General features: G+C 40.4%; 3 protein-coding genes across 8 annotated transcripts in view; all 3 read left to right on the top strand.

Moving 5' to 3' along the window:
• The window catches only part of LOC111563834 (dnaJ homolog subfamily C member 13), a 33,904-nt gene extending 31,307 nt beyond the window's left edge, over nt 1-2,597 (top strand). For 3 of the 4 annotated variants that reach the window (XM_023263094.3, XM_035944861.2, XM_023263093.3), the window contains one exon: nt 1,416-2,597. In XM_023263094.3, the coding sequence (XP_023118862.2) occupies nt 1,416-1,513 (98 nt within the window). In that variant the 3' untranslated portion in view covers nt 1,514-2,597. Of the gene's footprint in view, nt 1-154; nt 260-1,415 lie in introns of all 4 variants that reach the window. The other variant, XM_023263095.3, reaches the window with a different exon arrangement.
• A 1,431-nt stretch (nt 2,598-4,028) lies between these two features.
• topbp1 (DNA topoisomerase II binding protein 1) lies at nt 4,029-20,439 on the top strand. The gene is made up of 28 exons (XM_023263097.3): nt 4,029-4,451; nt 4,691-4,784; nt 4,889-5,023; nt 5,126-5,269; nt 5,888-6,069; nt 6,330-6,523; nt 6,743-6,919; nt 7,072-7,238; nt 7,352-7,515; nt 8,047-8,291; nt 8,426-8,763; nt 8,967-9,139; nt 9,547-9,758; nt 10,588-10,904; nt 11,021-11,203; nt 11,402-11,517; nt 12,014-12,137; nt 12,910-13,068; nt 13,217-13,313; nt 13,389-13,590; nt 14,659-14,888; nt 15,113-15,255; nt 15,499-15,595; nt 16,009-16,172; nt 16,500-16,628; nt 16,734-16,823; nt 18,439-18,600; nt 19,914-20,439. Exons 2-28 carry the CDS (start codon nt 4,698-4,700, stop codon nt 20,043-20,045), a joined length of 4,563 nt encoding a protein of 1,520 aa, XP_023118865.2. The 5' UTR covers nt 4,029-4,451; nt 4,691-4,697; the 3' UTR covers nt 20,046-20,439.
• A 2,844-nt stretch (nt 20,440-23,283) lies between these two features.
• Nucleotides 23,284-27,973, top strand: part of tmem108 (transmembrane protein 108) — a 61,887-nt gene continuing 57,197 nt past the window's right edge. The window contains exon 1 of one of the 3 annotated variants that reach the window (XM_035944867.2): nt 23,284-23,739. The gene's annotated coding sequence lies outside the window, so the exon portion shown is untranslated. The remainder of the gene's footprint in view (nt 23,740-27,973) is intronic. The other 2 variants (XM_035944864.2, XM_055007151.1) reach the window with 2 other exon arrangements.

Genomic DNA, 27,973 nt, shown 5'->3' with positions numbered 1-27,973 from the left:
GAGCTGTTGATGAATCTTAATGCTTTGCTCTACCCTAAAGAACACCTTGTGGCTGACTCCTCACTTGTGCTTAAACCCAGCAACCCTTTTTCTGTCCTATAACTTCCTGGCTCTGCCCTTCCCTTCCTCTTTGTCGTCCACATTTCCTCCTCAGGGGTATCCACTCCTTCTCTCCTGGCCGCCAGCAGCCCACTGCGAGGTGGGCTCTAGACTCCTGAGCTGGGCCCTCACAGCCCTCCTCTCTCTTGCTCTGATGCAGGTAGACTTTGACCTCGCTCCTACTGCCATTCCTTCCCTCTTTACCTCCATCCTGGTTCTATGTTTCATTTTCCATTCCCACCTCTTCATTTCACAGTGCTGAACATAATAACATACCATCGTCACACCTGTTTACCAAATCTTTCTCATTCTTCACATTAACTGCCCGTAAAAGTTGAAATTAAATGAAAAGTTTATTTATTCAGCCAATGTTAGAAGAAAATAGTGACCTTACAAGACCGCTCAGCAAAAAGTAAACTAATGAATGAATTAAGCAAAAAGTACTCATGAATATTACTGTGGAACTTTAAGGGTAGGGTTAATGTTATATTTGCCGATATATAAATCAGATGAATTTCAGTTAAATTTTACGTAAAAAGTTCTAAAATCTACCTAAATGAGAATAATAAAAATTAAAATTGATTGATTTGATGTTTCATCTATATTAGATATCAGATTTCTACACAATTATTCCTGTGCACCCCAGGAATTTTTTAGAAGTTCTTTTGCTCCTGAAACATTTTTAGGAAACAGCACAATTATGGATAGCTATGAATAACTATGCATATTGCACAAAAATCCTTTGTGCAATATGACAGTTATAATTCCATAAATCCTGAAAAAATATGTTACATTTCTTTATTTGTTCTACCAAATTAAAAAAAAAAAACATGAACAACATTTCTCCAAGTGCCTACAAGTGTTGCCAATACTGGGAAAAAAATTGTTCCTCCTACATACATACTGTAAATAATTTACTACTTACATTTTTAATGTTTTGTTGAGACTTGTGTCCTCTGCTTTGTGTAAACACAGCCTGCAGTTAAGTGAAATAGTCCTGGAATACTATTTTTATTTATTTAATCATTTTACATAAGATAATATGCCTTTCAAAGGTATGGCAGGTTTTGAGTTTCATAAGATTTAATCACAAACCATTCCTTTACATCATATTTGAACAAAATCATACCCCTCAGTCAAATGTACAACATCCAGAATCACAAATTTGCAGTGTTTCAGTGTAGGAATCACCCCTCCATACATAGAGTAGTCGATGTCTTAGTTTAGTACATCATTTTAACTCACCACTAGAACTCCAACTAGCCTTGTCAGTCACATCTGGACTCTTATCTTACCTGTCTTCCTGTCACCTGCAGGTCCAGGAGTAGCAGGTTACCTTACAGCAGGAGCTGGCACCACGGTAATGCCCAACGTCCCACCCCCTGTGGACAACGACATTGGAGACCAAGGCTGAAGGACACACACACACAGTCACGCTCAGGCACTCTGGCTGCCTTGCAGCTTCACGGCCGCGGCTCAGAGATGGACTGTTCAGCTCCCTGATGAGGGACGAAGAGCGCAAAAAAACCCCACAAACTAATGGGAGAGAGAGCGGGCCGTCATTGACCGTCACCAAAACCTCTGTGACATCTCCTGCAGCATCACTCTCCTCTCCCCCTTCCAAATGGCACTCAAGTCTTCAGAAACCCTTTCTTTTAACAGATGACCACATTTCTTTTGTTTGTGCTACTTTTCTTGTTCCTTCCAATGACAGAACAAATGAGTTTACTTTTTGTATGAATATATTTTTTACTCTAGATTGTTTTTTTTTTTTCATGAAAAAGACATGGGAAGACTGAGGCTTCTTATTGGTTAATTCTCTTTTCTCCTTCATCTTAATCCTCTCTGCCAGATTCCGATTGGCTCTCCTTAACCCTGCCTAACTGAGGGTATTCGGCCTTGTTTGTGACACATTTGTGCACAGGACCTATCCACCTTCTACATAACCATCTCATTTACTAGTCTATATAATGGATTCTCTTAAGCAAAATGGAAAAAAAACATTGGAATTGAGAAAATGGATGTGTATGATTTCTCTTCCCAGTTTCTCTACAAGAGAAATGTCAGTTAAACTCTGAGTCTGAGGGTTGCTGACATGTTGTCTGGTTTGGTCAGTTCTGTCAAGAATGACACAGATCTGTTCTCCAAGTGTCCAACCTATTCTTCCTCTGATCCTATTCATGCTTCCTTCTGCTCTCTCTTTGAAGGGTGCCCTTTTCTGCCTCATATTTTTAAAAGTAATTCTCCCCCCCCCCCAGAATGCAAAAAGCACTAGAATATTTATAAGTGAATAATAACCACCGGAAATGAGCTTCTGCTGACATGACGAATGACGTTGACTCTGATTATGAATCTTATGTGAAAGACTAGTGCAATTTGTGAAATGTTCAATGTAATATTACGTATATAAACTTTCTATATTGAATGTACATTAAAAAAAAATAAATCAGTCACACTTGTACATAAAATTTTAAGAATAAAAGGGAACTCACAGTGTTGTTCTTTTGTATGTACATTTGTTTTTGCTCACGTGTTGAGAAGTAGGAATGAAAATGATTTTAAAGGGGCCAAACAGAGTGACGTAATCATGGTGTTTTTAATGCAAAGCAAAATAAGGACACAGTTGCCACTCGTAGCACTGAGCACACAATTCTGATTTTTGTGGAAATTTGAGGGAGGTACTGTATTAAAATCTTGCTGAACTTTTAAATAGAGGAATTTTTGTTTGTATTTGTAGAATCTGTATTTAAATATCACCACTTTTAGAATAAGGAATTGTTAAATCTAGCTGCTGTAACAAGCAAATGTCCCCATTTCGGTATCAATGAAGTTTATTTTATCTGAAATATTTACACAGCAAAACAGACGTAATTTTCCACTATGTGTTGGGGGGGGGGAAAGAAATAATAGTTTTAGACACTTGTTTGCTTTTTGGACATGATAAAATCCCTGCCGTGAGTATTTTAGTGACAGCCCAGCGACATTTCCAGAATTAAACATAAGCCTTAATACCTCATACTTAATAAAGCTAATTTTAGTTCTTCAGTTTAGTCAGAGGGTTACATAGAAAATTAAGCAGATGTTGCAGTTTGCACATAGTAACTTGTGTATTAGAGTCTCTTTGGAGCACAAAAATTCTGAAACAGTCTCCCTTAAAATGCATCTTAATCTTCCATAGTCAGATATACTTAATAATACATTTTATTTGTAAGTACCTTTCTTGACACCCAATGTGACTTTACAAAAAAACAAATACAGCAGAACAGATAAAAAACATACAAACATACAAACTTAACTGGATAACTTCCAGTACATGTGCAAATACTTTGAATTATTCTCTGATATCAGTTCACCTATTCTCTAAAATGAATGTCCATAGCAAGATTATTGTAAAGCAATGCATATTTACTAGATGCTGTGGTGTGCTTGGAGAGATTTTACCAGGTTCCTGTTATAAATAGGATTGTCCTCACAATCCACATATTTGCAGAATTATTTTGACAAAAGTCCTTCAGCAAATTTGTTTAAGAACCCTAAGTCTGGACCGATTTGGCTCTGGATCTGAATGTTTGCCGCTTGGATATCATGAAAAGGTCTTTCCTCGCAAGCCTAGGATGATTTACTTCATATTTAAGTTAAATATGATAATGAAGAATTTAAATTCAGATGTCATTTCTTAAATATAAAACTCATGTTCACATGATTCAAACATGGGTTCCTGTAATGCAGTGTCCTCTGCAGTATCCTCATCTGAATATGAATATACTTATATTTATTTAATTCTGCTTATGTTTTCACATAAGCGTATACTTGTATTATTTTAGTTCTTCGAAACACTTTATAATGTCGTTGATATGAACAATGCCTGCTGAGGAACTTTCTAGCGGTCACTCCGACTCTACACGGTCAGATTAAATGTAGCACCGGAACTTACGACACAGGGCGCGAACAATATCAACAAAGAGAACATTTCAATTTCGCCAAACTACTATGATTAAATTATCGTAAAATGTACATTAATTTGTGTTATATTGGAATGACTAGTGACGGTTCGTTTACAATAATATGAATACTAGTGGTGTTGGAAGAATTTTAAAGCTCTAACTTAAGTTTTTTACCATTCTGAACGTAGGCTAGCCGGTTCACGTTAAGAAGCTGCGTTCAAGTTTGCGCAGCATTTGTTTAAAATTGATAGCAACGCTAGATGAACTTGTATTTCGAGGAGTTTTTTGTTGGTAGTCGTTACTAACATTAAACTAGTTCCTTATGACTAGTTAGAGTTTATACTGATTGCTGTTCGTCTACAGAAGCTACCTTTAAATCTACGTACAGTCTGAGTGGATCAATAGGAGGTAAGCTAACCTTTCAGTTTAGCTAACATTAGCGCGTGACTATACAGAACAGGCTAATGTTACTTCTGTGTATAACGTTATTCCGACCTATAACTAGATTGGTATTAGTAGCTTTACTTAGAGATCTAATCACAGCATATTCTCTGGAAGTGATCATTTCTGCCAACTGAGATGCTGCTGCTCAAGCCAGCCAGAGCTATTATAACAAATGTTATGTCTTTTCACTGGTCATAATGCAGGTTCACCATGTCCAAAGGAGACAAGGAAGGTTTTATTGTGAAGTTTGTTGAAAGTAAAGGGCTGAAAACAGAGTATGCTGTCAAAGCTTATGAGGTAAACTCCACTACCTGGTCCAATCTCTCTGTTGAAGTTAACATTTCTTCTTCACTGTGTCTTTGTTTGTGCTTGATGATTATGTTTGTCTCGTGTTTATACAGGCCATTTTGGAGCTACAGTCTGAAAAGTACTTGAAAAGAATTGAAGAAGATGAGGTTTTACGAATGGACCAGAAGGACAAGTCTCTGTTTGTGTTCAGCAGCTTCACCACTCCAGCCTTTCTGCACTGCAAGAAGGTCTAACTCTATATTAAACATACAATGAAATCTGGATGGTGAATTTCACAGGAACTGGAGATTAACTCTTGTGTTTGTCACTCTTTCTTATTTGTCGTATAGCTTGGCTGCAGGATGGTGAGTCCGCTGGTGGTGTTGTACTGTCTGCAGCACCAACACTGTGTCCCCAAAGCAGAGAAACCTGTCTATAACATGGCCATGGCAGACATCACTATTTCCTGCACGAGCCTGGACAAAGCTACAAGGGTTGGTTTCCTGCATGTGGTGCAGAATGTTTCTCTGTTACTCAAAATAGAGTGTAGCGCTGTGATCATTCCCTAGTACAGTATATATGAACAGCAACAAAATCAAATCTACAGAATATTCTTAATCTGAAAATGAAGTCCTAAATATTTTGTGTATGCGATGACAGCTTCTCATTTACTCTGTAAAGCAAATCTTTATCAAACGCTCAAATTACCGGCTAAGAGGCTGCCTGTGTGTCACGTGTAGTAGGCCTTACTATGAAATCTTTTCTTTCTCTTGAGTGGTGCTGTCTTTGACTGGACGGTAATGTGTGGATGTACTGTACTAGATGTACTAAACCTGTGTGCTTCATGCTGTCTCTTGTAGACAATCAGACTTAATCATAAAGAATCTGGCTATTTACTGTTAGGCAAGCCTCAAGCTTGGACTTTTTAATGAATGTGCCTGTAATCTTTGCTCAGACAGATATTTTTAAACATGTGAACATGAATACTCAGTCTAAATAGAATCAGCTGTAACTGAAATCTTCTAGATAGGGGTTAGTATCAAGGTAGTGACTCACAGTCAACAAAATAGCCGCATAAAAGTGTTAATATGTGTGTATTTCTCACTTTACAGGCAGAGGTGATGGATCTGGTGCAACTCATGGGTGGACGAGTCTATCTTGATCTAAATGTGTCTGTGACACACCTGATTGCAGGTGAAGTGGGCAGCAAAAAATACCTGGTAGCTGCAAGCCTGGGTAAACCCATCCTGCTGCCCACTTGGGTGAAAGCCTGTTGGGAGAAATCACAGGATAGGTAGGTAATTTTACTGTTTGTGTAAGACCAATCATTGGTGTTATTGGGTACATAGTTTTACATCTAGGTAGCAAAGGAATAGAAGTTTTAATTGTAGAAAAATGCACCCAAACTTTGCTGCTCAAATAAATTCAAATTTTAAAATATTTACTGACACTTACCAATCAATATCACAAGCCATTACAACCTGTAGTCACTATAGTTGTTGTGACTGTTTCAGTGTAGATTTAATAAGCAAGTCTTTTCCCTCCTTTTTTCAGTCTTTTCAGGTATACAGACCTGCCGTTGGAGGACTATCTGTGCCCTGTGCTACGTGGCTGTACTGTTTGTGTAACAGGCCTTTCCAGCACAGAGCGCAAAGAAGTACAGCGGCTCTGTGAGCAGCACGGAGGCAGCTACACTGGTCAGCTCAAAATGAATGAGTGCACACACCTCATTGTTAGTGAACCAACAGGTGAGTCACCAGGACACTGGTAATGTTTTTCCAAATGAATACTGCTGAAAGTCAGTGACAGAAAAGTCTTACGCCTTCAAAACTGTGAAAATTGCGCGGCACATGATAACTAAATAAAGCATCACTGTCTGAAAACGAAAATTAAGTTCTATCTGTATTCTTGAATAGGATGGTATCATTGGTATCAATATTGTTCTGAATACTTTTATTTTGTTGCAGGTCAAAAGTACGAGTGCGCTCGGAAGTGGAATGTGTATTGTGTGTCTCTGCACTGGCTCTTTGACAGCATAGAGAAAGGCTTTTGTCAAGATGAGAGCAGGTACACTGTAGAGCGCAATGCGTCAAAAACCACTCGACCACACACTTCTACCCCAACGGGTACCGGCCACAAAGAGGGTGAGCCACAGACTGATAGTGCATCTGTTGTTCACCGCCTTTAAAATGTTAGTTTTGTCCTTCATGATGTGATGGAGGCTGACAACAACACTTTGTGTCCCTTATAAAGCCTCTCAAAATGTTCCTTTCTAATATGTGTTTTTCATGTCTAGATGGTCCATCTCTTTTGGGCTTGAGCCACATTTCTGTCAATGCTAGCATGACAATAAACGACACAGCCGTCACCAATGGCACCATCAGTCGTCTGGAAACTCCAGATCCCATAGACAGTCTGGATCTCACCGTGTGCCCAGCTGATGATGTACTGGACGGTTGTAAGGTACAGAGATGGCCTGTATTTTTCTTGTGATATAGAATGAGGGACTAGCAGTTTGTTATTTCTGTAAATGATGAATTTGAGGTTTTATTTCTCATTTGCTAAATGTTGCACAGCTGTATCTATGTGGCCTGCCAGGGAAGAAACTGGAGAAGCTGCGCCGTCTAGTGAATGCTGCAGGAGGTTTGCGCTTCAACCAGCCCAGTGAGGAACTCACACATGTAGTCATGGGTGATCTCGACCAGGGTCTCAAGAATTTTCTCTCCAAAGCGACTCATAGGTCAGAACTGCAGCGACTATTGCTTTCATAATACTTACAGCCTTGTCATTTATAGCATAGGTTGAAGATGTGGGCAGTTTTGACCTCACAAACTCTAAATACTATATACATTAGGCTGAATTACACAAAAATATGTATAATATGAAGAATACTACAGAGATAATTTTCTGTTTAATGTGATGGAACTGCTGGAAATGAGTATATGTCTGTAGATAAAAATATAAATGTGAGTAGTACAAGGCTGACAATGTATTTTATCTAACCAGTTGTACGAATTAAGGGAGCTTAAAGTAAATTGAATTGATAAGAATAACCTACACTGACTTAAGTTCTGTTTAAGTTCAAATTCAGAATATATTCTTGCATTATCCTTAATGGGGAATTTGGATTGTAGTATTATATGCACTCCCAACAAAGTAAAGTATATAGAAGCTTGCAAAATAAACTGAAATGAAAAAGAGAATGGAAGGTGAGATTCAGCATGAGGATGTGGGTAGTACTGTTTGTAATCTTATGTCTGTTACTTTCCAGGCCCCACGTAGTAACGGTGCAGTGGCTGCTGGACAGTTTCTCCAAAGGCAGTTTGCTCCCAGAAACAGGTTACCTCCACCCCGACTGTCTGCCTCCTGCTCTACCTGCTGTATCTGTTCCAGCCCATCATACTCCCAGCTCCCGGCTCTCAGCTGGTCCGCCTGTAGCCAGCCCCAGCACTCCCCGGCAAAAGAGAGCAGAAGAAGATCTGCTCTCACAATACATGGATGACGACCCAACAGTGGGTAAGTATCTGTTGCTGGGAGATTTACTGGGTGTTCACAACACATTTTGAGTCTGGTGGATATGTCTGTCTAGCAAAATTTAGCCTGATATGAGTTTCATATGTTGCACTTAAAACTGTTCTTTTATCTTCCAGTTGATATGCCACCAGCAGCAGCAGAGAGCAGCAGCAGGAAGTCCTTCAGTACAGCTGCAGAGCCTCAGCCGGAGCCCTGGGGGCCAAATCACACCAGAGGACCAGAGCCAAACTCAACCCTGCAGGAAGCCAGCGAGGCAGGACTGTTTTTCGGGAAATGTTTCCTTTTTGTGGGCTTTGGCACCGAGGCCGAGGCGCAGCTCTCTGTGCTGGTGACAGAACATGGAGGCAGGGTGCTGATAGGCCGTACACGGGTTGTGGCTGACTATGCAGTGGTGCCGCTGTTGGGCTGTTCAGTGGAGGCCACAGTGGACGAGGTGGTCACTGATACCTGGCTGGTAAGACCACAAACAGGCTTCATCCTTTTGACCTGTGTAGATAAAGGGTTGCACTGGGGGCAAACAGTTATTTAACCTACCTCATGTCCCATCAAGAAGCAACCACAAATACATTTAACTGCCCTTAAATGCACATTTGCTAACAGTTTTACATGTTGGGACAGTGTCTTCTGTTTTTGGCATTTGCTCTTTTTGATTTGCAGGCCATGTGTGTGGAGAAGGAGTGTATTCTGCAACTGTCCTCCAACCCTTTATTCACCCCAGTTGCTGTAATGGATGGACGTTTTCCTCTGAAAGATTGCATTCTCTCAGTCAGTCAGTTCACCGGAGCAGAGAGGGAGTCTTTGGTGGAGCTGGCCAAGCACCTTGGAGCCAAGTATGACCACCTGCTTACTGTTTAGAAATTGATGTAGTGGTATCATTTGGACCAAGAGTCGAGATTTATGCCTTGTTAGTTTCATTAACTGCTGCAGTTTAATGAAAATTCATATTTAGGTGGTTAGAAATATAATATAATAACCCTAGTGGTATCAGGATTATTATTATTCATGCATAGATAATGTAAAAGCAGTTCTTTTCTATCATTCATACATGTTTCTAGCTATATGTGCTCTTGGTCAATGGGATGTTACCACTGTTAAATAAATAACAACAGAATCCTGCTCTGTGCACATTGTAGCATCAGTTCACTCTCTCTGCTGCGTACCTTTTCCCCTCATGTGGGCTGCAGGCTATTGTGAGCTGTCCATCTTAATCCTTATCTCTCTTCTGTCCCCGCTGTAGTGTCCAGGATTACTTTGTGCGCCTGGCCAACCAGAAGAAAGGCATGCTGGCCAGCACTCATCTGGTGCTGCACAGTCCTGAGGGCACAAAGTACCAAGCAGCCAAGAAGTGGAGACTTCCTGCCGTTACCATGTACTGGATACTAGAAGCAGCTCGAACCGGCCAGAGGGCAGCGGAGGAGAGATTTCTAGTTGACTTGCCACCCTCACCAGGTTAGACACCTGTCTCTGGTACATTTGTGTTTGGAAATGCATCTCATAGCTGTCACTGCAGCAGTAATCATAGAACAATAAACTCTGTCTTTGAATGTGTTACCATTTAGAATCTGTAGTTCTACAGCTATGGCTACATTTAACTTGTCAGCTCACAAAGCAGTTGCTGCAACTCTACGTTTTTGCGTAGCATCCAAGTGGTGTGTATGCACAACAGAGATCTGCTCTGCAAACAAAAATAGGGAATTCTCCTATGCATGTTTTTCACATGAGGTATGCACAGCCCTTTCACACAGAAATGTGTCAAAATCTTTCTGAGATACATTACCAGTATACAGTAAACAGGGCTTCCACTTTGGGGTTTCGATCCCTCTGTCTGTGTTTGTTTTGACAGTACTAGCTGATGGTTTCTTAGTAACTTTATCTATTACATAATTTGCTGTTGTCTGTGGATATGTACTTGCCACAATCCCAAAATTCCTTTTGCCTGTGACTTATGCAACCTTCGAATATGTTTGCTGCAGGTGTAGCTGGTAAAAAAAAAACATTCTGTGGCTCATCAGCTGTGCAAACGGCTGTGCCGGGCAGCTCATAGGTGAAGCTGAGCTGCCCAGTATTGTACACGTTGGTAACTGTGCTCTTAGTGTCCGTGGGGGATGTTAAATGGCAGCGATTAGTGTAGAGCTTCACTATAGTAAACTTTATTTATAGGGCCAATCTGAGTGATCCCACTGAATCTACATGCTCAAGTTCGGCAATAGTACAGTTTAAAGTGCCTAATGATTTCCACAGTAGTAATGCATAAAGTTTCAATTTTGCTCTTCTACAGAGAGAGATGAAGAGAGTTTTGTCGGCGGTTCCCAGAAACCAGTCATGCCTCCACCAGCTTGTTCCTCTCCAGAGATCCCCCTGCTGGGTGTCCAGAGTGGTAAAGCCATCACCCCGCTGGATTTAGGTCGATTTCAGAGCAAAGTGTTCCGCTCTGTGTTGGACGAGATGAAGCCCAAAGAGGACATCCGCACCCCTAAACAAAACCAGGATGGCGGAAGAAGGAACCCGCTTCAGAAGGACTCATCCCTGCAGCTGGACACGCCGTCACGTTTCCTCAGCAGAGACCAGCTCTTCAGGCCCTCCTTCAATGTCAAGGTCGGGACTCACTGAGTAGCAACAGAATTAAGAGTTTTACTTAGACTTACAGCAAAAAAAATGTCTACTTTCCTCTGATTGATAGTTCCATAAATATGCATGCTTTGTTAATTTAGGATGCACTGGGAGCTTTGGAAACTCCAGGCGGGAGATCGAAACCAGGAGAGAAAGTGGAGACGCCACTAACTGATGTCATCAACAGGAACCTGAAGGTGGCTTTAGCCAACAGCGCTCGCAATGCCTCAGAAATGCAAGAAGTTTCTGCTAGTCCACAGCTTACAAAGACAACTGAGAAGGAGGTAAACAATAATAGAAATATACAACTGTGTCACAAACTCGTGGTCACAAAGCCACATAACATCCAAAAACTTTATTAGATTTAGCTTTATGTTAGCACTTTTCTTTGATCGATGTGTCTGAGAGGCTGAATTGTTTTATGTGTTAGCACAACCATTACGCTCCATATAAACAAAACTATCACCATTTTTGTATGTAAGGTTCCAGAAAAAGAAGCTGGTCCCCTGGCTGGTGTTGTGATCTGTGTTGGAAAGAAACTGAGCAAAATGCAGGGCGAGCTGAATGCCATCGCTGCTTCTCTTGGAGCTGACTTCAGGTATTTGGTACATTTTTGCAAACATGACTAAAATAATAGGTTGACCTTTTCCTTTATAAAGCATTCTCACGTATTGGTTATTGATTGCCATCATTGTTCTGCAAGCATCTTCTAAAAGTTTCTGGCTTTTTCAGCACCATTTTCCTTCTTTGTGTTTCTGTCGTTGTGACCTGACTCAACCATCTTTCCCTCTGTGGGGAGGAACAAAGCGAATTCATGCTGTGTTTTTTGCATTTATCATGCTAAAAATACAATAGTTTCCCTGACTCAGACTGCTGAGGCTTTACATCTCTTTTAGCTTAATGTATTTTTGCAGAGGACTGTGCTTATTGCTCCCTATTAATTACCCTGAAAGGAGGAATCTCTTAACAATCCATAAAGGACACAGCGGGATCGTTGTGGGAACACCAGGAAAATATAGAGCTATCCTTTTGATTTTATTTTTGTAAATATGAATACAGATATCAGAAATGTCTCTTTTTGCACTTGTTTTTAGGTGGGTTTGTGATGATACAGTGACACACTACATCTACCAGGGTCGTGTGGGGGACAACACCCGGGAATACCGAGGAGTGAAGGAGAGAGGGCTGCATGTGGTCTCTCAGTACTGGCTGCAGGCTGTACGTATCCCAGTAGTATAAATCAAACCCAAGCTTAAGGCGAGGCATGAAACATTAAACTGATTGTCAATGCAATAGAGTTTTAGATTTATTGCTAATTGTCTATTATACGGATTGCACATCTGCTGCCTGTAGTATTGTAAAAAGTAAAAATATGTCCGTCTGTTCTCTTAAACCAAGAGAGGGTTGGAGCCTATCTCAGTATGTAGTGGGCAGAAAGCTGGAAACGCTGCTAAGATGAAACCAATCTGTCACAGAACCAATTGTCCCACAGATAATTAATATACATAAATGCACATTCATGCTCAGTTCACTTGGGCTGCTTTCCTTCAATCTGAGGACATAAACCGATCCATAAAAGACATCTATAATAGGATTAACGCCAAGATTTAAGCCCCATGCTTCCTTCTAAGCCCCCATGAAACCCTCACTAAGATTTAGGCAAAATATTTTGTTTCCATTGCTTAAACAAGCTTTTAAAGAAATTATGTCTTTAAGAAGATACATAATCATATAAAAACGCACTTTAATGTGGGATCTCATTCTGTATTCTCTTAGCACTTCTCATCCGGGAGAAATAATTATCATCCCCTCAACAAAGCTGAATAGCAAATGAAAAATTGCTCTGATATGTTAATTTTCAAGACACATTTCTGTTTCAATTATGTTTCCCATCATAACTGTTTTATTTAATTAGTTCTTGTGAATACATTTCTGTGTATATATATGTACTCTGTGTTTTAACAAGCCGGCCTTGTCGACCTCTGTGCAGTGTGCTGAGGAGCAGAGACACGTCCCAGAGTCTCTGTATCCCTTCACCTACAACCCCAAGATGAGCCTGAACCTGAGCCAACTCCCCAGCAACTCTCAGAGGTCTCCACCTTTAACACGAACACAAGTCAAGGACGTCACTGAAGCAAAGGCTGATAAGGTGAGTATAAAGATACAATTTCACCTCTGTGGCTATGCATTCTGTGTCTGACAGTCTGAGAAGCTAGCAGTGTTAGTTGTTTGTATTATCTAGCAAATGACATCTCATTAATTATGCCTCTTTCCCCATTTGATTATCTATCTCTCAGTCTGAACATAATGCCACGGTAGAAGCTGCAGCCCCTCGACGTGTAAGTGACGGAAGCATAGATCGAGATGAAATGAATGATACTACAGAAAAAAGCGGTGAGTGCGTTTTTCCAGCTGTTACGAGGTTTGTGTTCATACTCGTATTTTATGAACACGGTTCGTTTGGTTCAGATATTTCAGAGACTCTACAAATGAGGGAGAACCTCCAACGGCAGCTGCAGGAGATCATGTCAGCCACCAAACTGACGACAGGGAGGCGAACATCAGTCAGACTCTCCCGGATGGGATCAGGAGGGGCCGACTCGAGCCCCAACACACCTGACGGCAGCAGAGTCGGACGCAGCAATAACAGACGAACTCTAGAAGCTCTGAGGTATGGAAGCTGTTACCTTATGTAAAAAATATAGAAGTGTCAAGTTTGAATATCTGGAAGAGCTGGCAACACTTTCAGGAATAATGCAATGCCATAAAACATTTACAATGATGAATTTATTCGTTTTAAACAAGAGGCATGTAAAAAATATGTAATCCAACCTTTCATTCGGGCAACCTGTTACTGTTTTAGTGTGTGTGAAAAAGCAGTGAGATGGTATCTAACACACAGTAACCATGAGTTAGTGTTGACAGTAGCGAAGGATTGCTGGCTAAAACACAAGGTCGGCTTTCTAATTCCAGGTTAAGACTACAGAAGTTTTTGGCTGATTTACCCTCATTTTACTGCTCCAAATCAGAGAGAGAATCTGCTCTGAGCTGATGTTCAATCTATATTATTTGGTTTGAGTTAAACCCAACACTCCCAAACTGCCTCCAGTCTCATTGGGCCACTCAAATAAAAATTGGAACGCTATACAATTGTCACGCTAGTGCTCAAAACACTGGATGCTGTTGCCAAGCATTTTTAAATATTCTGGCCCTTGAGGCTTATGTTAGCTACAGACATTAAAACTGCTAGCTAAAATTTCACATTCAGTTCTCATTAAAGTATAGACGAACTATTTTGACTTCATCTTTCCAGTCATTTTCTCCTCCATACTTGTTTAGCCTTCTGCTATTGTCATTTTCTTACCGCATAGTGTTAATAATGTTGCTGTCTTTTTATTTGTTTGGATCTGTTTTCCCATGAGATCAGGTGAGGCGGTGCACTGCTGCCTGATTGCTCACTCTTGCACAATAATCTTTATATCCTGTAGTGTGTGATGAGTCATAATTTAAATTTTTTTTTCGTCTGTGCAAGTCTGAGATTAGCAAGAAGACATATGATGCAACCTGAATTCAAAATGTGTTTTTAAAACTCCTGCAGTCTGAGCATGGCATCGGTTATATCACAGTATAGTCTGCAAACCTCAGCTTTAGTTTGTTGAAGAACTTTTGCAGACCTTTTATGATCAAAAAGAATTTGTTTTGGGGTTTCATGCACCGGACTGTTCTGTCATGATTCCAGGGTGACCAGAGAAGCAGCTATGGACATAAACACGGAGCCATCTCAGAGTGAACAGATAGTTTGGGACGATCCTACAGCCAGAGAGGAGAGGGCCAAGCTGGCAGATAATCTACAGTGGCCTGGAAGTCCCTCACAACACTCAGAACCCTTCGCACCTCCACCTCCTCCCAGCGCAGAGAACGGACCACAGTTCAGGGACTCAATGACTGACTCAGAGCTGGTCGAGATGGGTAAGAGATCAGGTGTCAGTCGCACCCGTTTATACTCAGCCTGGACTTAATTTTTCACGTGACTAAATTACAACTAGTTGCGCCACATAAACCGATTCTCATGTGGAGAGTAGTTTACATCTTCTTCCAGGTGTGAATAACTGAACGAACTGACGAAAGTAACATTGTTTGGTTTGGGTTTGGTTTTATGACCATTTCATGATAATCATTCTGTTCTTTCACAGCTGCTTGCGACGTCATTGACCAACACATGGGCCAGAGGGTCTTGACGCCTCCATCAGAGGAGCCAGAAAATGATTTTCCCACTCCTAAAGCTCCTAGCATCGCCTTTCCTCTTGCTAACCCCCCAGTAGCACCGGAGCCACAAGTAAGGCTTCATATTTATATTATCAATATGAAGTATTAATGCAAATCTAACTGTACCGCAATATCTGAACAGTTTAGAGCTCAGTCTTTCTGTCTCCCTGACTGATGCAAACAGCTGCATACACACCCCGGAGCAATAAAATAACAACTACGACTTATATTTGTGGTGTGCAGTACACCATCTACATATACCATCTCTTTCAAACAAACTGCTGGTGCTAACGAAGTTATTTATTTCTCTCAGGAGGAGAGAAAGGAAGAGAAGCAGATACCCAGATTTCAGCTGTCCTCCCTCAGCCCTCAGGAGCGCATTGATTACAGTCACCTCATAGAGGAGCTTGGTGAGTCTCCCACCTAATTAGGCATCTAACAATGTTTCATCATGCTGCAGAACAAAAGGCGACGCATCACAGGCCTGAAGTCAGAGGAGCTAATCCCTGATGACTAAAACTGAGGATCTGCCTCCATAATCAGGGAAGATTTCCTCCAGCAGAATATTTCTTCTAACAAAAATGTTCTTAGCTTTGTTGCAACACATGTCAGCTTTTGACTGTGTATAACAAGCTGAATACTCTTTAAATGGCAAATGCATAATTTACACGTGACAAGTTCATTTTCCTTTAATTCTACTACAAAATTACATTTATGTAGCATTTTTATGTCATATATTATCAGATTTTTTAGCCATAACCCCAGTAGAGGTCCAGCATATCTTATACATAGTTTCTGACTTTCTTTCTGTTTGGGACTGTAGGTGGTGTAGTCTTGGACAAGCAGTCTTTCGACCCCAGCTGCTCACACATCATCGTAGGGACGCCTCTGCGTAACGAGAAATATCTAGCAGCAATGGCAGCTGGTAAATGGATCCTGCACCGATCGTACCTGGAGGCCTGTCGCTCAGTTGGACGCTTCATTCAGGTCAGAATCTGAAGATAATCAAGTATTTTTGTCAGATTTTTTGTGTGTGTATTCCTTCAGGTTGCATAAAATCTGAAAGTTCTAACTTTGCCTGTAAACCTGCCAGTAATGTTCTTCATTGTTAACTGCAGAAGAAATACAAAACCTGTATTAATAGCTAGCCACATGTTTAGCATATCTTAGCACAAGTAGCTGTTTCTTGCAGTTGCTTTTTTAGCTACATAGCCTTGTTTTAGTACTAAAGGTTTTAATACCAAATTTTTACAGGTGTTGACTCAGAAAAAGATTTTCTCTCAATTTCCATCTCTGTTTCTGTTTGTGATGCAGGAGGATGAGTATGAGTGGGGCAGCAGCTCCATCCTGGATGCGTTACCCTCCATCACATCTCAACAGAAGAGACTGGCGTTAGCTGCCATGCGTTGGAGAAAAGCCCTGCAGAGGCGCTCTGAGCATGAGGTGCATACAGACTCATAAACACTGTGTACACCAGAGCTCAGCATCAGTTACTCTCTTTGAAGTTGAAGCATTTATTTTCTGTAAACAACCATTTGTATTTTCCAGGGAGCCTTCAGTGGATGGACAGTCATGCTGAACATTGACCAGAGCAGAGAGTCAGGCTTCAGACGGTTACTGCAGTCTGGCGGGGCGAAGGTTTGTCAGTGCTTTTCCTTTACGAGCCGCAAACTACCTTATCTAGTTTTAACTGATGAGATAAGACATTTCTCTTCCTTTTTGAGGGAAAAGCGCTGAGACAGCATCTTAAAAATTTGTCTCAATAGAGAAACTGTCAGCGGAAAATGAAGAGTCATTCTATTATGCTTTTTCCAGAGCAACTCTTAGTTAGTCTGATGATAAAATGACATTTATTTGCTGATAAAGCGGGGGTATATAATGATTTAGCTACTCATATTTTGATGCGTGTCATCTTGTAATCAGTTTATATAGCAGAAGATGTCTTAAACAATAGTCTTACTCATTAAATATTATAAGGGATATTTGGCTTGTGAAATCTGGCCTCTGCTCTTTGTACATGAAGGCTAATTAATGCCTCATTTCATTAAAGTGAAGTTGAGTGACTGGTTTTTAAATATCACATTTAAAACAAGTGCTTTCCAATAGAGATATAAGATTAACATTCTAAATTTTCTACCAAGTTTAACTGTCTGATTCTCAAGCAATCTCTGGCCATGTTTGTACTCACTGTGGGATCATTTTTCACTGTGATGTAAAGTCCTGCACCTCTGGGAAAAAAACACAACCATAGATAGAAGTACAGAAAACTCAAAAGTATCTTCAGTGCAGGATGACGCAGCTCTAGTGTCATAAAATCACAAAAACATAGCAAAGGTTGAATCCCTTTGTAAAATTGTACATCTTTCTACAAGTGCACAAAGATGTTAGCAATACTGGAAAACAAAATGAAATGGTGACTGTACATGCTACAGATACCTCACTATTTAAATGTTTTTTGTTTTTTTTTTTTCCTGTGGTTGCCTCCTGTATGTAAACACTCCCTGCAGTTCAGCCGAAAGGTGTCTGAATTTTTGTTGGTCAGACCTGAGTCACTCATAGCTTCTCAGTTGTGCCGAGTGTGGATCTTTTGTTTTACAGAATCTGGTGGAAGTGGCTTATTTTTAGTAAATATTTTTAAAAAGACATGTAGACTAAACTGATTTCATTGAAATATCATGTTGTTTAACATAGATTTAGGCAATTTTCATAACAAAATGACATGTAATAGATGAATAGTTGACAGAAAGTTGACCGTTCTTTCAGTTTTCACTTTTCTGGGTCTGAATCTTGTAATCTTAGTGATATTTAAGAGATAATATGGTGGTTAAATAAAGTTAAAAGTATCAGTATTTCATGCAAATTAACTTTAAATTTAATATTATGATTATGAAACTAGATTATTATATAATACACCAAATTACCTACTAATTTCAAAATTAAGATTGAAACCTTGCACACTGTTTTGTAATATAAAACTGTGGGAATCCATATAGCAACTGGCAATAAAACTGTGTTTGATTTTACACACAGAAGCCATAAAAAGCAGTCAAGCGAGACCAAAGAAATGAAATAACAGCTAAGCGAGCAGGCGGGATTCTTTTAGAGAAAATCAACTGAAACATACATAACAAAGTTATTACAATATCATATTGAAGTGAACAGAACCAGTTTGTTTGGTAGTTTCTTTTTCGCTGCTTTATTTTCCACAAGAGATGATCACAGTCCATACTTGTTTCTTGTGATCTTTCTGCAGGTCCTGCCCAGTCCCTCCCCATCCTCATACAAGGAGACCACACATCTGTTTGCAGACTTCAGCCGGCTAAAACCTGGAGACTTCAGAGTCGACGTATCAGAGGCCACCTCGCAGGGAGTCACATGCTTGAAGCCAGAGTACATCGCAGACTACCTAATGCAGGTTTGCACAGCTCTCCATACAGAATATCACCCACTGTTGAATAACCCAGAACAAAAATGCAAACGGTCTCATTTTCTGACTTGGAGAAAAAGTTAAAAATCCAAATTCTATTGTTATGATTAGGAAAGAGTTAAATTGAGCTAATTGTGCACAATAAGTTATTGAGCTTTTTAAGTGGTGATAAAGTCTTGACCACTGAGTTAATCAACATCCAGGTCAGGTGTGGCTTTAAAGGACAGTTAATCAGTTAATCAGACTGTGTTCCCAGCACACAGACACTCCTTTATTTAAAAGATGTGATGCTACGGATGACAAGAGAAAGACGAGAGCTTCCTGTTGGTTGCTGAATGCTGGTATGTCAGTCGGGGCCGTAGTCAGGCACAACTCCATCATTTGTTGTCTAAGAAATTGCTTCAAACAGCTCCGGATGGACGTGTCCAGCAATGCAGTCCTCTCACCTAAAATGTCCAACAGCCTAGCCAAGCCCTTCAAGAAGAGTGGGACAGTTTTCCACGAGCAATACTGACAGCCTCATTATCTCTTTGTGCCGCAGATGTGACACTATGCAATGCAAATGATTGGACGTATTCATTATTGATTTGTTATTTCTGCTCTATATAAATATTCCCACTCTCAATCTGTTGTTTCATGACATCAAATAAGCTGCACTACTGATCAAAAGTTTAGGGTCAACCAGACAATTTCACGTTTTCCATGAAAACTCACATTTTTATTCATGTGCTAACATAACTGCACAAGGGTTTTCTAATCATCAATGAGTCTTTCAACACCATTAGCTAACACAATGTAGCATTGGAACACAGAAGTGATGGTTGCTGGAAATATTCCTCTGTACCCCTATGGAGATATTCCATTAAAAAATCAGCTGTTTCCAGCTAGAATAGTCATTTACCACATTAACAATGTCTAGAATGTATTTCTGATTAATTAAATGTTATCTTCACTAATAAAAACTGCTTTTCTTTCAAAAATAAGGACATTTCTAAGTGACCCCAAACTTTTGAACAGTTGTGAATGTGTTGGAACAATCAATATTTATTCTCCTTATGTGTGAATGTATAGAATTTAGTAAAAATATTATGTTCTCTCTTCTTTGTATTTGTGTTCAGTATCTGTTCTTACTATTATAAAACATTTGTCAACCTTGATGAGACACTTGAATTTTTAAGACAGTTTCACATCATGTCTCAGAATTTAAATGACATTATCGTGAAAGAATTGACTCCTCTGATATGACAGATCTCACACTAGACTCCTCACTAGATGACACTGCTTTGTTTTCGTTCCTCCAGGAGCCAACTCCACCTATTGAGCTGTACCACTTGGCTGCTGAAGCTCCATCTGAGGAAGCTCCTGGGACTCCGTCACGTAAGCGTAAAGCGGCAGCAGACACGTCCAGGCTGAAAAAGAGCCGTCTGCACTGAAACGTAGCCCTTAAGTGTCCACCACCGTAATTCTCAACTCTGTGAAAATGATTGTAAATAAGAATTTTCAATGTCATGTATGAAAATTAAATAAATGTAACACCTGCTTAGTAATTCTGCTTTTTCCCTACAATGTACTGCAGTACCTGCTGCTGCTGCTGCCTGCATTGGGAGACTGGAGTTGTGATGAATGACTTGATGAAGGTCTGCAGAAACTGTTGAGTCACGTTTTGTAATTGGATGCACTGATAGTAAGTGGCCTGTAGAGGGCAGTGCATCATCACTGTGTGCCTCGGGCTTGTTTTTACAGATGATTTCTCAGCAACAAAATGTAAATGCAAGTCTTCAGTGTGCCTATTTATCTCTTATATATTTAATAAATTTACCAAATGTTCTAGCATGAGTCATATTTACACTTTATTTAAACAGAAAATATGCTAATGCTTCAATTTTACTCTCAAAGTGATCTTTTGAGCCCCTGCATTCCTTACGATTAATTATTTCATGTCTCCTCTTGTATAACTCAGTAACTAAAAGTCAAAGATTCATCCAGTGGCTAATGAAATTCGGTTACTCCCTTAATCTTTGGTTGAACATTCCTACTATTTCCTCCTCATTCCTTGATCTCCCCATCCAGCACTCTGCAGGTTTTATTTACTTGATTGCAGCTCTTGAGTCCAACGATGTGCTGTTTCATGCCAGGCTGCCAGTCGAGGTTAGACACCCCTGCTCCCTCCCATATGGACGGATAAGTGGTTTAACCTCGTACTCGATGGACCAGCTGACGGCCTCCCAGCAGATTCAGGGTTGAGCTGTTGTCTGAGAGGTGTGGGATTAGAGGAGGAAGAGCTGTCCTGACAGGGGAGTTCAGGGAAAATGACTCAGGCTCCAGGGACCACGGAGGTCTCCAAGAAATGAAGTAGAGCAGCTTAAGGCCACTTGCACAAAAAGAACATGCCAAATTTTACTTCTTACCAACCACAGTAGTTTCAGTTTTTCAATTATAGCAGTGACTCTCAAAATTTTGCCTTATACTTAATTGCTGTGTTGACTTAGGGCCTCTTCTCACACATTGCTTATATAAATGAGTCATCAGTTCCATCTGTGATTTTCAGATTGTTGCACTTAGATATATTTCAAGGCTCAAAGAGGTAAAACTGCAGTGTTTTATTAGCAAAAATGACAGTTGCAGTCTTCTGTTGAGAACCACTGAGCTGTAATAAACCTGGAGGCTCGCCACAGCCAGGGGATATAATTTATGGTATATTTAGGGTTTTTCTTTTTAATTTGTGTTCATTAAATTAACTAAATGCAAGCATTACCTTGTTAACATATGACCCAGATGCCATGAAGAGCCAGAATAGACATGGCTTGAAATGGGCCACAGTATCATCAATGATGGGACTTGTTTTATATTAATACATCAGTGGTTGTATGCCAAACATTGATGATTTTTGGGGCCTGAGTCATCAGGATTGTACTTATATTGTCTGCTGAAGAGCCAAAAATAACGTTATCCTATAATTCTATAAAATAAGAGATCAAATTTTGCCATTTTTAACTACTTGTCACTTACATATTTGTGTCAAATACCTTCAACATGCAAAGCCCTGCAGTCGCCAGTTTTCACAGCTGTAGGATACATTAGGACAGACAGACAGACTACAAATTTGTTTGGAAATAGGGAGCAGGTACGACCATGCCTTAAAATGGGCAACTGTAACAGTTATAGGAAACATTTCATGACTTATATTTATATATCAGTGGTTGTATGTCCAACATACAAGATTAATGGAGCCCAAATCTTCTGAAATGTACTTATTTTGGTTGCTCAAGAGCGAGTAAACCAAGAAAACCAATGTTACTCTTTCATTTCACACTCTTCATTTGTGTGATGAAGTGCCAAAACTAACGTTATCCTACACTTCTTTAAAATAAGAGATCAAATTTGGGAATTTGCAATTCACTGACCAATGATTTCATCTCAATATTTTGTGTCCTGTGACTTGAAATGAAAAATCCTGCATCCTCCTGTTTCTGCAGTTTTGGGCTCCACTAGGACTAGACAAACTACAAATTTGTTTCTCGTACTCTTCAACCTTCCAAAATCCTGACCCACATGCCTAGGAGAGATGGCATGATTTATATCTGTGTATCAGTTGTTCAATATCAATTTTTTGGAGTCAAAATTACCAGAAGTATGCTTGTTTTGGCCACTCAAGGGCACCAGAACTAACTTGTCTCTCATGCTTTTAAACCTTCCTAGAATATGACTCAGATGCCATGAGGAGCACTGATAAGGATGGCTTGACATCTTTCGAAATGTACTTATTTTAGCTGCTCACGAACAAGAAAGCCAATAAAACCAATGTTATCCCTTAATATTACACTTTAAATTTGTCTGCTGATGTGACAAAACTAATGTTATCAAACAATTCTGTAAAATAAGCAATCAAATTTGGGGATTTGCAGTTACTTGGCCAAACATTTCATTGCAATATTTTGTGTCCCGTGACTTCCTGTTTCTGCAGCTTTGGCCTCCACCAGGACTAGACAAACTACAAATTACTAAAATATGATCCAGATGTCATGGAAAGCAAGGATGAGTATGGCTTGAAATGGGCCACAATATCAGAGATAATGGGAAACATTTCAGGACTTAAATCCATGTGTCAGTAGTTCTATGCTCAGGTTAAGTTTTTGGAACCCAAATGATCTGAAATGATCTTAATTTGGCTGTTCAGGAGCAATTTAATGAAGAAAATCCATGTTACCCTTTAAAATTAATTTGTCTGCTTCAGTGCCAAAAATAATGTTATTCTACAATTCTGTAAAATTTGGAGATTTTCAATTGCTTGGCCAACCATTTCACTTCAATATTTTATGTCCTGTGACTTTCTCTGAAATGAAAAATCCTGGTGGAGCCCACAGCTGCAGGAACAGGAGGATGTAGGATTTTTTTATTATTATTATTGATGATTCAGTGATGATTCTCGCTGCACAGCTGCTTTTGGTTGCTCTGTCCACTCAGTGAAGATTCCTGAAATGTTTTCAATCAACAAGTGTCCTATGAAATGGGATAATGTCCCACTTTGCTGACTGACAGGTGGCCAACACTTGACTTTCATTGACGTTTTATTTCGTCACTGCGTCGCTGCCTCCTCTCCTGGAAGGTAACTTTAAGCTTTTTTCCAGTCGGGACAGTGAATTTCACCGCGATCGTGGAGGAAACTCCGCAACAGTCCTCATTAACATTCCCTGTCCGTACACTCAGCACGAAAACCTCTCTCTTTTTTTTTTTTTTTAGTGGGTGGCACCGGCGTTCTGCGCGCCTCTTAATTGCGCACCGTGCGTTAAAGGAGCGATCGCGGATCACGCTGCCTGGAGGCGGACAGTCGCTCCCGGTGTTCGTTCACGGCAGCGGGGAGAGGTGAGGGTTGGGCGCCAGAAGGTCCGGAGGTCCAAGGGAAGGGTGTCGCCCTGCGCATCGAGTCCAAGCGCCCCGGACACCACCGTGGAAGCCACAGCGACGCGATCCGCTCCCGCAGTCCGCCGCCGGGGCTCCTGATTCTGACATTTCTACGGGCAACATGTGCGCCAGGACGGTGTGAAGAAGTGTGACACGGCGGCTTTTGGGGAGCATTTCTCTCGGATACGCCAAGTACCCGACGATACGGCGCACCTTGTGTAATAGGTGAGTCCATCAGTTTGTGCCTCCACCTCTGGGGGGGATTGATCGACCGCTCTTAGAATACCTCTGCGCATCGATTATGTTAAACATCGGATCTGTTGCAAGCCGGGCTGAGGGTTTCCAAGCAGTTATGAGCAGCGGTGACAGGCACGAAGCGTGAAGTCCCTGTCACTGCTGCAGAACATGTCATTGCAACACATCCCGATTCATCACAGTGTTGCATGATGAGAAAGGTGGAAGTTGAGCTGTCCTGCACGGAAAATCACAATTTCTATACATTTAAGATGAGGAATGATTCTGCCTTTGCTTTAAATGAACATGACCAGTTCAGAAAATGCTCCATGAAGTGCTTAATTAGACTCTATTTGACACTTTATTCTTAGAAAGAGCAAATATTCCTTGCAGTGCTTGGATGTCCCACTTACAGCAGTGCTTGGGTGTTTTTTTTCCTTCCACACATAAAGTTTTTGAACACAGACAGCCATGAATCTTCCAACTCAAAGATCTCTGCCCCCAAGTGCCCTTTCAGTAGTTTATTTAGGCAGCGTGGCGGCAACAAAGCAGATAATAGGAGAAACTCTCTTAAAATGTTGGAGCAGCATCACCAAATACCTCCATTTGAGTGTGGGGGGGCTTCAGCTTTGTTCAAGAACAGTGAGCCCGGTTTAAAGTGTGCTCTAATTGAACCTGCCGGCCACTCTTTCCATTGTGGCAGGAATGTTTGGTTGCCTGTTCTCCACAGAAACCCCCCACTCCCTTTGTTCTAGGGGGGACAATCCTCCAGTGCCATGTGTGCAGTGGGTGTGGGGGGGGGAGGGAGCGGGGTCAGCAGGGTATTGACATCTGTAGCTGACAGCTTCCTCGGGGCGAGCTGACATGCTGTGATACCATGAATGGGTATTAGGGAACATATGAGCGAAGCACTTAACACTAATGAGGACATTTATTCTTTGTGCACGATGCTCAGGGACCTGTTGTACATCCAGGGAGGATACCATGTAAGACTGCTGCTCTGTCCTCGTTTATTTAGTGGAACTAGAGTGGAACCTGGAGACGAAGCTTCTTTAAAGCAACATTAGTCCAGCGACCTGACACTGAGTTGACATGGCTTGATTTATGTAGTTTGAGATCAATTTTAGGTTAAATATTTCCATAGAATCCCACATTTAGTGCTCAGAATAGGCAATTAATCAACTAGTCTACTGTCAGAAAACAATCAAATAGCCAGTTAAAAAATACTTGGTTAAAATCTGAGGAAAGTGGTGCAATACCGTAATGTTCAAAAACTGTTAAAGAAAAATGCAGAAAATTACAGCAAATATTAGTACAAATTTAAATAGTGTAATTTTCTGTTCGGATGTTGTAAAAGAACAAATAACTATTTGTAAAAATACAGATTATTGGACATTATTATGGACTTCGTTTTCTTTTTTTACAGTAAATATGTGTTTCTGTAATTCAACAAAACTGAGAAAATCAGTAAAAATGACAAAATTGTTCACCATTTTTCAGTCCCAGATAAACGGCAAATATTACCATTTGTAAAAATGCAGATTATTGGACATTATTATGAGCTTTTTTTGTTTTGCTTTTTTTTACAGTCAATATGTAAATGATTTCTTTATGTGTTTGATTTTATTAGATATTATCTGTTATTTAACAAAACTGAAAAAATCTGTAAAATAACAGTTTAGAAATTGCTTACCTTTTTTTAGTTCTTGATATACATATTTTTTCTTTCAAATACCCTCATTTATGGAAAATTTTTTTTGCTGATTTAAATATGGTAGAAAATAGAGTCATTTTACAGTCAAACATTGTAAAATAACAAATAAAGAAAACACAAATAGGGGTCGACTGTTGGATTCGTACTCAACATTTTTCCAGTTACTGGTACTTTTTAAAATAGATTTCCCATAAAATAAATAATCAATCATCAAAATAGATGACGATTAATTTTATAGATAACTACCAACCAGTCGTTGTAGCTCATGTCTTGAGCAATGGTACTCAAACTAGAGAAAACTTCAGATCAAATCATTTTTAACTAAGTATATTTGGATTTTGGACTGTTGATTGGACCAAACAAGCAATTTGAAGACATCAGCTTCTGTGTGGGCTATTCATAGATATTTTGTGCCATTTTATATGTTAATCTTTAAGTCAATTAATCTAAAAAAAAAAAAAAAAAAAAAAAGATAGTGAAACTAATCCTGGCTTGCTCTACTGCCCAATAATGTCCCTCAGGGTTTAACAGTCTGTCCCGGACATGACACTTGTGATTCTGATAAGCTAAATCTCCCTAAAAACCTAATGAAACCTCATAAATTCAACACTGAGCAAATGACATGAAAACCAATTAGAGGATTTCCCTCTGAGGTTATCACCGCCAAACGCTGCCACTTCTTTTTAAAGAGTGAAATATGACGGAGGCCAAAGTTTTTGCCGGCCATTTCAACACCTTCCTTTTCGGCGGGATATCTGCTGTCAACTTTAGAGGATTTCTTTTGGAGGGCTGTGGCTCAGCAATCTCTTATCACCAGAGTCAGGAAAAGTTCTACATGAACTCTGAAAAAACACCCGGAAAGTATCAGCTCTCCTGTTTGGGGCTCCTAAACAAACTTATCAGGGAATTGGCAGGAAAAGGGAAAATCTGGTTTGTGACTCCTGGAGCAGAGCGTCCACTGGTGGGAAAGCGTTGTGTGGGAATGTGGCCGCGACAACGTGGGCAGCTTTCTGTGCTTGTAAGTAAAGCATCCCTCATGACTGGTAGCGAGTGGTACACCGTTGAGGAGGAATGTCAGCCCCCCAGGATGGACTTTGCAACCTTCCTCCATCCTGACAAAACAGCAAGTGGCCAAAACAGGATTTTAGCCAAGCAAAGAGGGAGGAACGCCAGCTCTGCGCCTGCGTTTCTTTTTCCTGTGTTTTCCAAATGTCATGCAGTCTTAACGAAGGCCCTCAGCTGCTTTCCAAATGACTTTCGTTTAAGCTGAGAGGGGGGCTCATGGCAAAAGCCGCTCTATTCAACCAAGAAGAAAAATAAATGTTTCCCCCCCTCAGCCACTTATGATCGTATCAACTAAAGAGCGTTCCCATAGGAGCAGAAGGAGCCAGGGCCAGTCGAGCAGAGCTGCCCTCTCTCTTTCAAGGTGTTGACATTTGAAAGCCATTATACTGTATACAGTCGTATCAGAATTGGCTCTGTTTGCCCATTGGGGGGTATCAGAGTGAATAATATACCATGTGGGGCCTCAGGTAAACAAAAGGGTTCTTTGGCAGCAGCGCTATTGAACCCACCTGCCCAAACGCAGTGGAGGCCACAGGAGAGGCAGATAGATGAAGAAGACGGGGGCGTTGGTAATGAATAACTAACCATTATGATGATTAAAGGGGGCGATGGGTACGATGAGATAAGAGTGTGGGGACCGTCGGAGCATGAGGTGTTTACAAGGGGAATTCCTCGCATTCCTCGGCTGCAGCCATGCCACTCCGATGTGCACCTCCACCCACTGATGGTTAACCTCTGTGCCAAGAGGGACCCAAGGGCCAGAAAAGGGCCCATAAGTTCCATCTCAGTAAAAACCTGCAGTTACGTAACAGCAAATTTTGAGTGAGATCTTTAGACTGTGGAATATTCTCGTGAGGTCTCTGGAGAGATGTATGTTTTAGCGGTGAGGGAAAAATGTGAGAGATGTTCAACACAATCAATCTACTCATAAATGCTGGAGCTTTTAATGTATGTTTCTTGAAGAATATTTATTGATAGCTGGTGAACATCTTCACCTACAGCAATGGTGCTACTTTTAGCCACACTATAGCAGGTTAACTATGTGGGTCTGTCTGTGGTTCAGACTGACATATGTGTAAAACTTCTGGGCAAGTTGCTATTAAATCTGTTACAGACATTCATGGTCCTCAGAGGATACATCCTAATGACTTTGTATAGTAGTTTTGCACAGATTTTTAATTCAGCATCATTGGCAAAGTTTTCAGTCGTTGGTAAAAATGTTTGTACAGGTGATTCCAAGACGATGAATCATTAATGATACCCTATGTTTCTTCTAGCACCACCATGAGGTTTTTACATGTGATTTGAAGTGAAATGTCCCCACAGCTATTGGATTGATTTCCATGACATTTTGTACAGATATTCATGTTCTTTTTCGCATGTCTTGTACTTAAATTTATGTGTAAATATCTTAAAACCTTGTGATTGGGGCTGCACCATATTGGA

Source organism: Amphiprion ocellaris, chromosome 22 (assembly GCF_022539595.1).
Source record: "Amphiprion ocellaris isolate individual 3 ecotype Okinawa chromosome 22, ASM2253959v1, whole genome shotgun sequence".
Classification (NCBI taxonomy): domain Eukaryota; kingdom Metazoa; phylum Chordata; class Actinopteri; family Pomacentridae; genus Amphiprion; species Amphiprion ocellaris.
This window is presented reverse-complemented; position numbering and strand designations above follow the sequence as displayed.

Bases quoted from the DNA above. Each gene is read 5' to 3' on its own strand.
- topbp1 (XM_023263097.3), top strand. From the start codon at position 4,698: ATGTCCAAAGGAGACAAGGAAGGTTTTATTGTGAAGTTTGTTGAAAGT. The intron at 6,524-6,742 runs GTGAGTCACCAG...ATTTTGTTGCAG, and splicing joins CATTGTTAGTGAACCAACAG to GTCAAAAGTACGAGTGCGCT. The intron at 9,759-10,587 runs GTTAGACACCTG...GCTCTTCTACAG, and splicing joins TGACTTGCCACCCTCACCAG to AGAGAGATGAAGAGAGTTTT.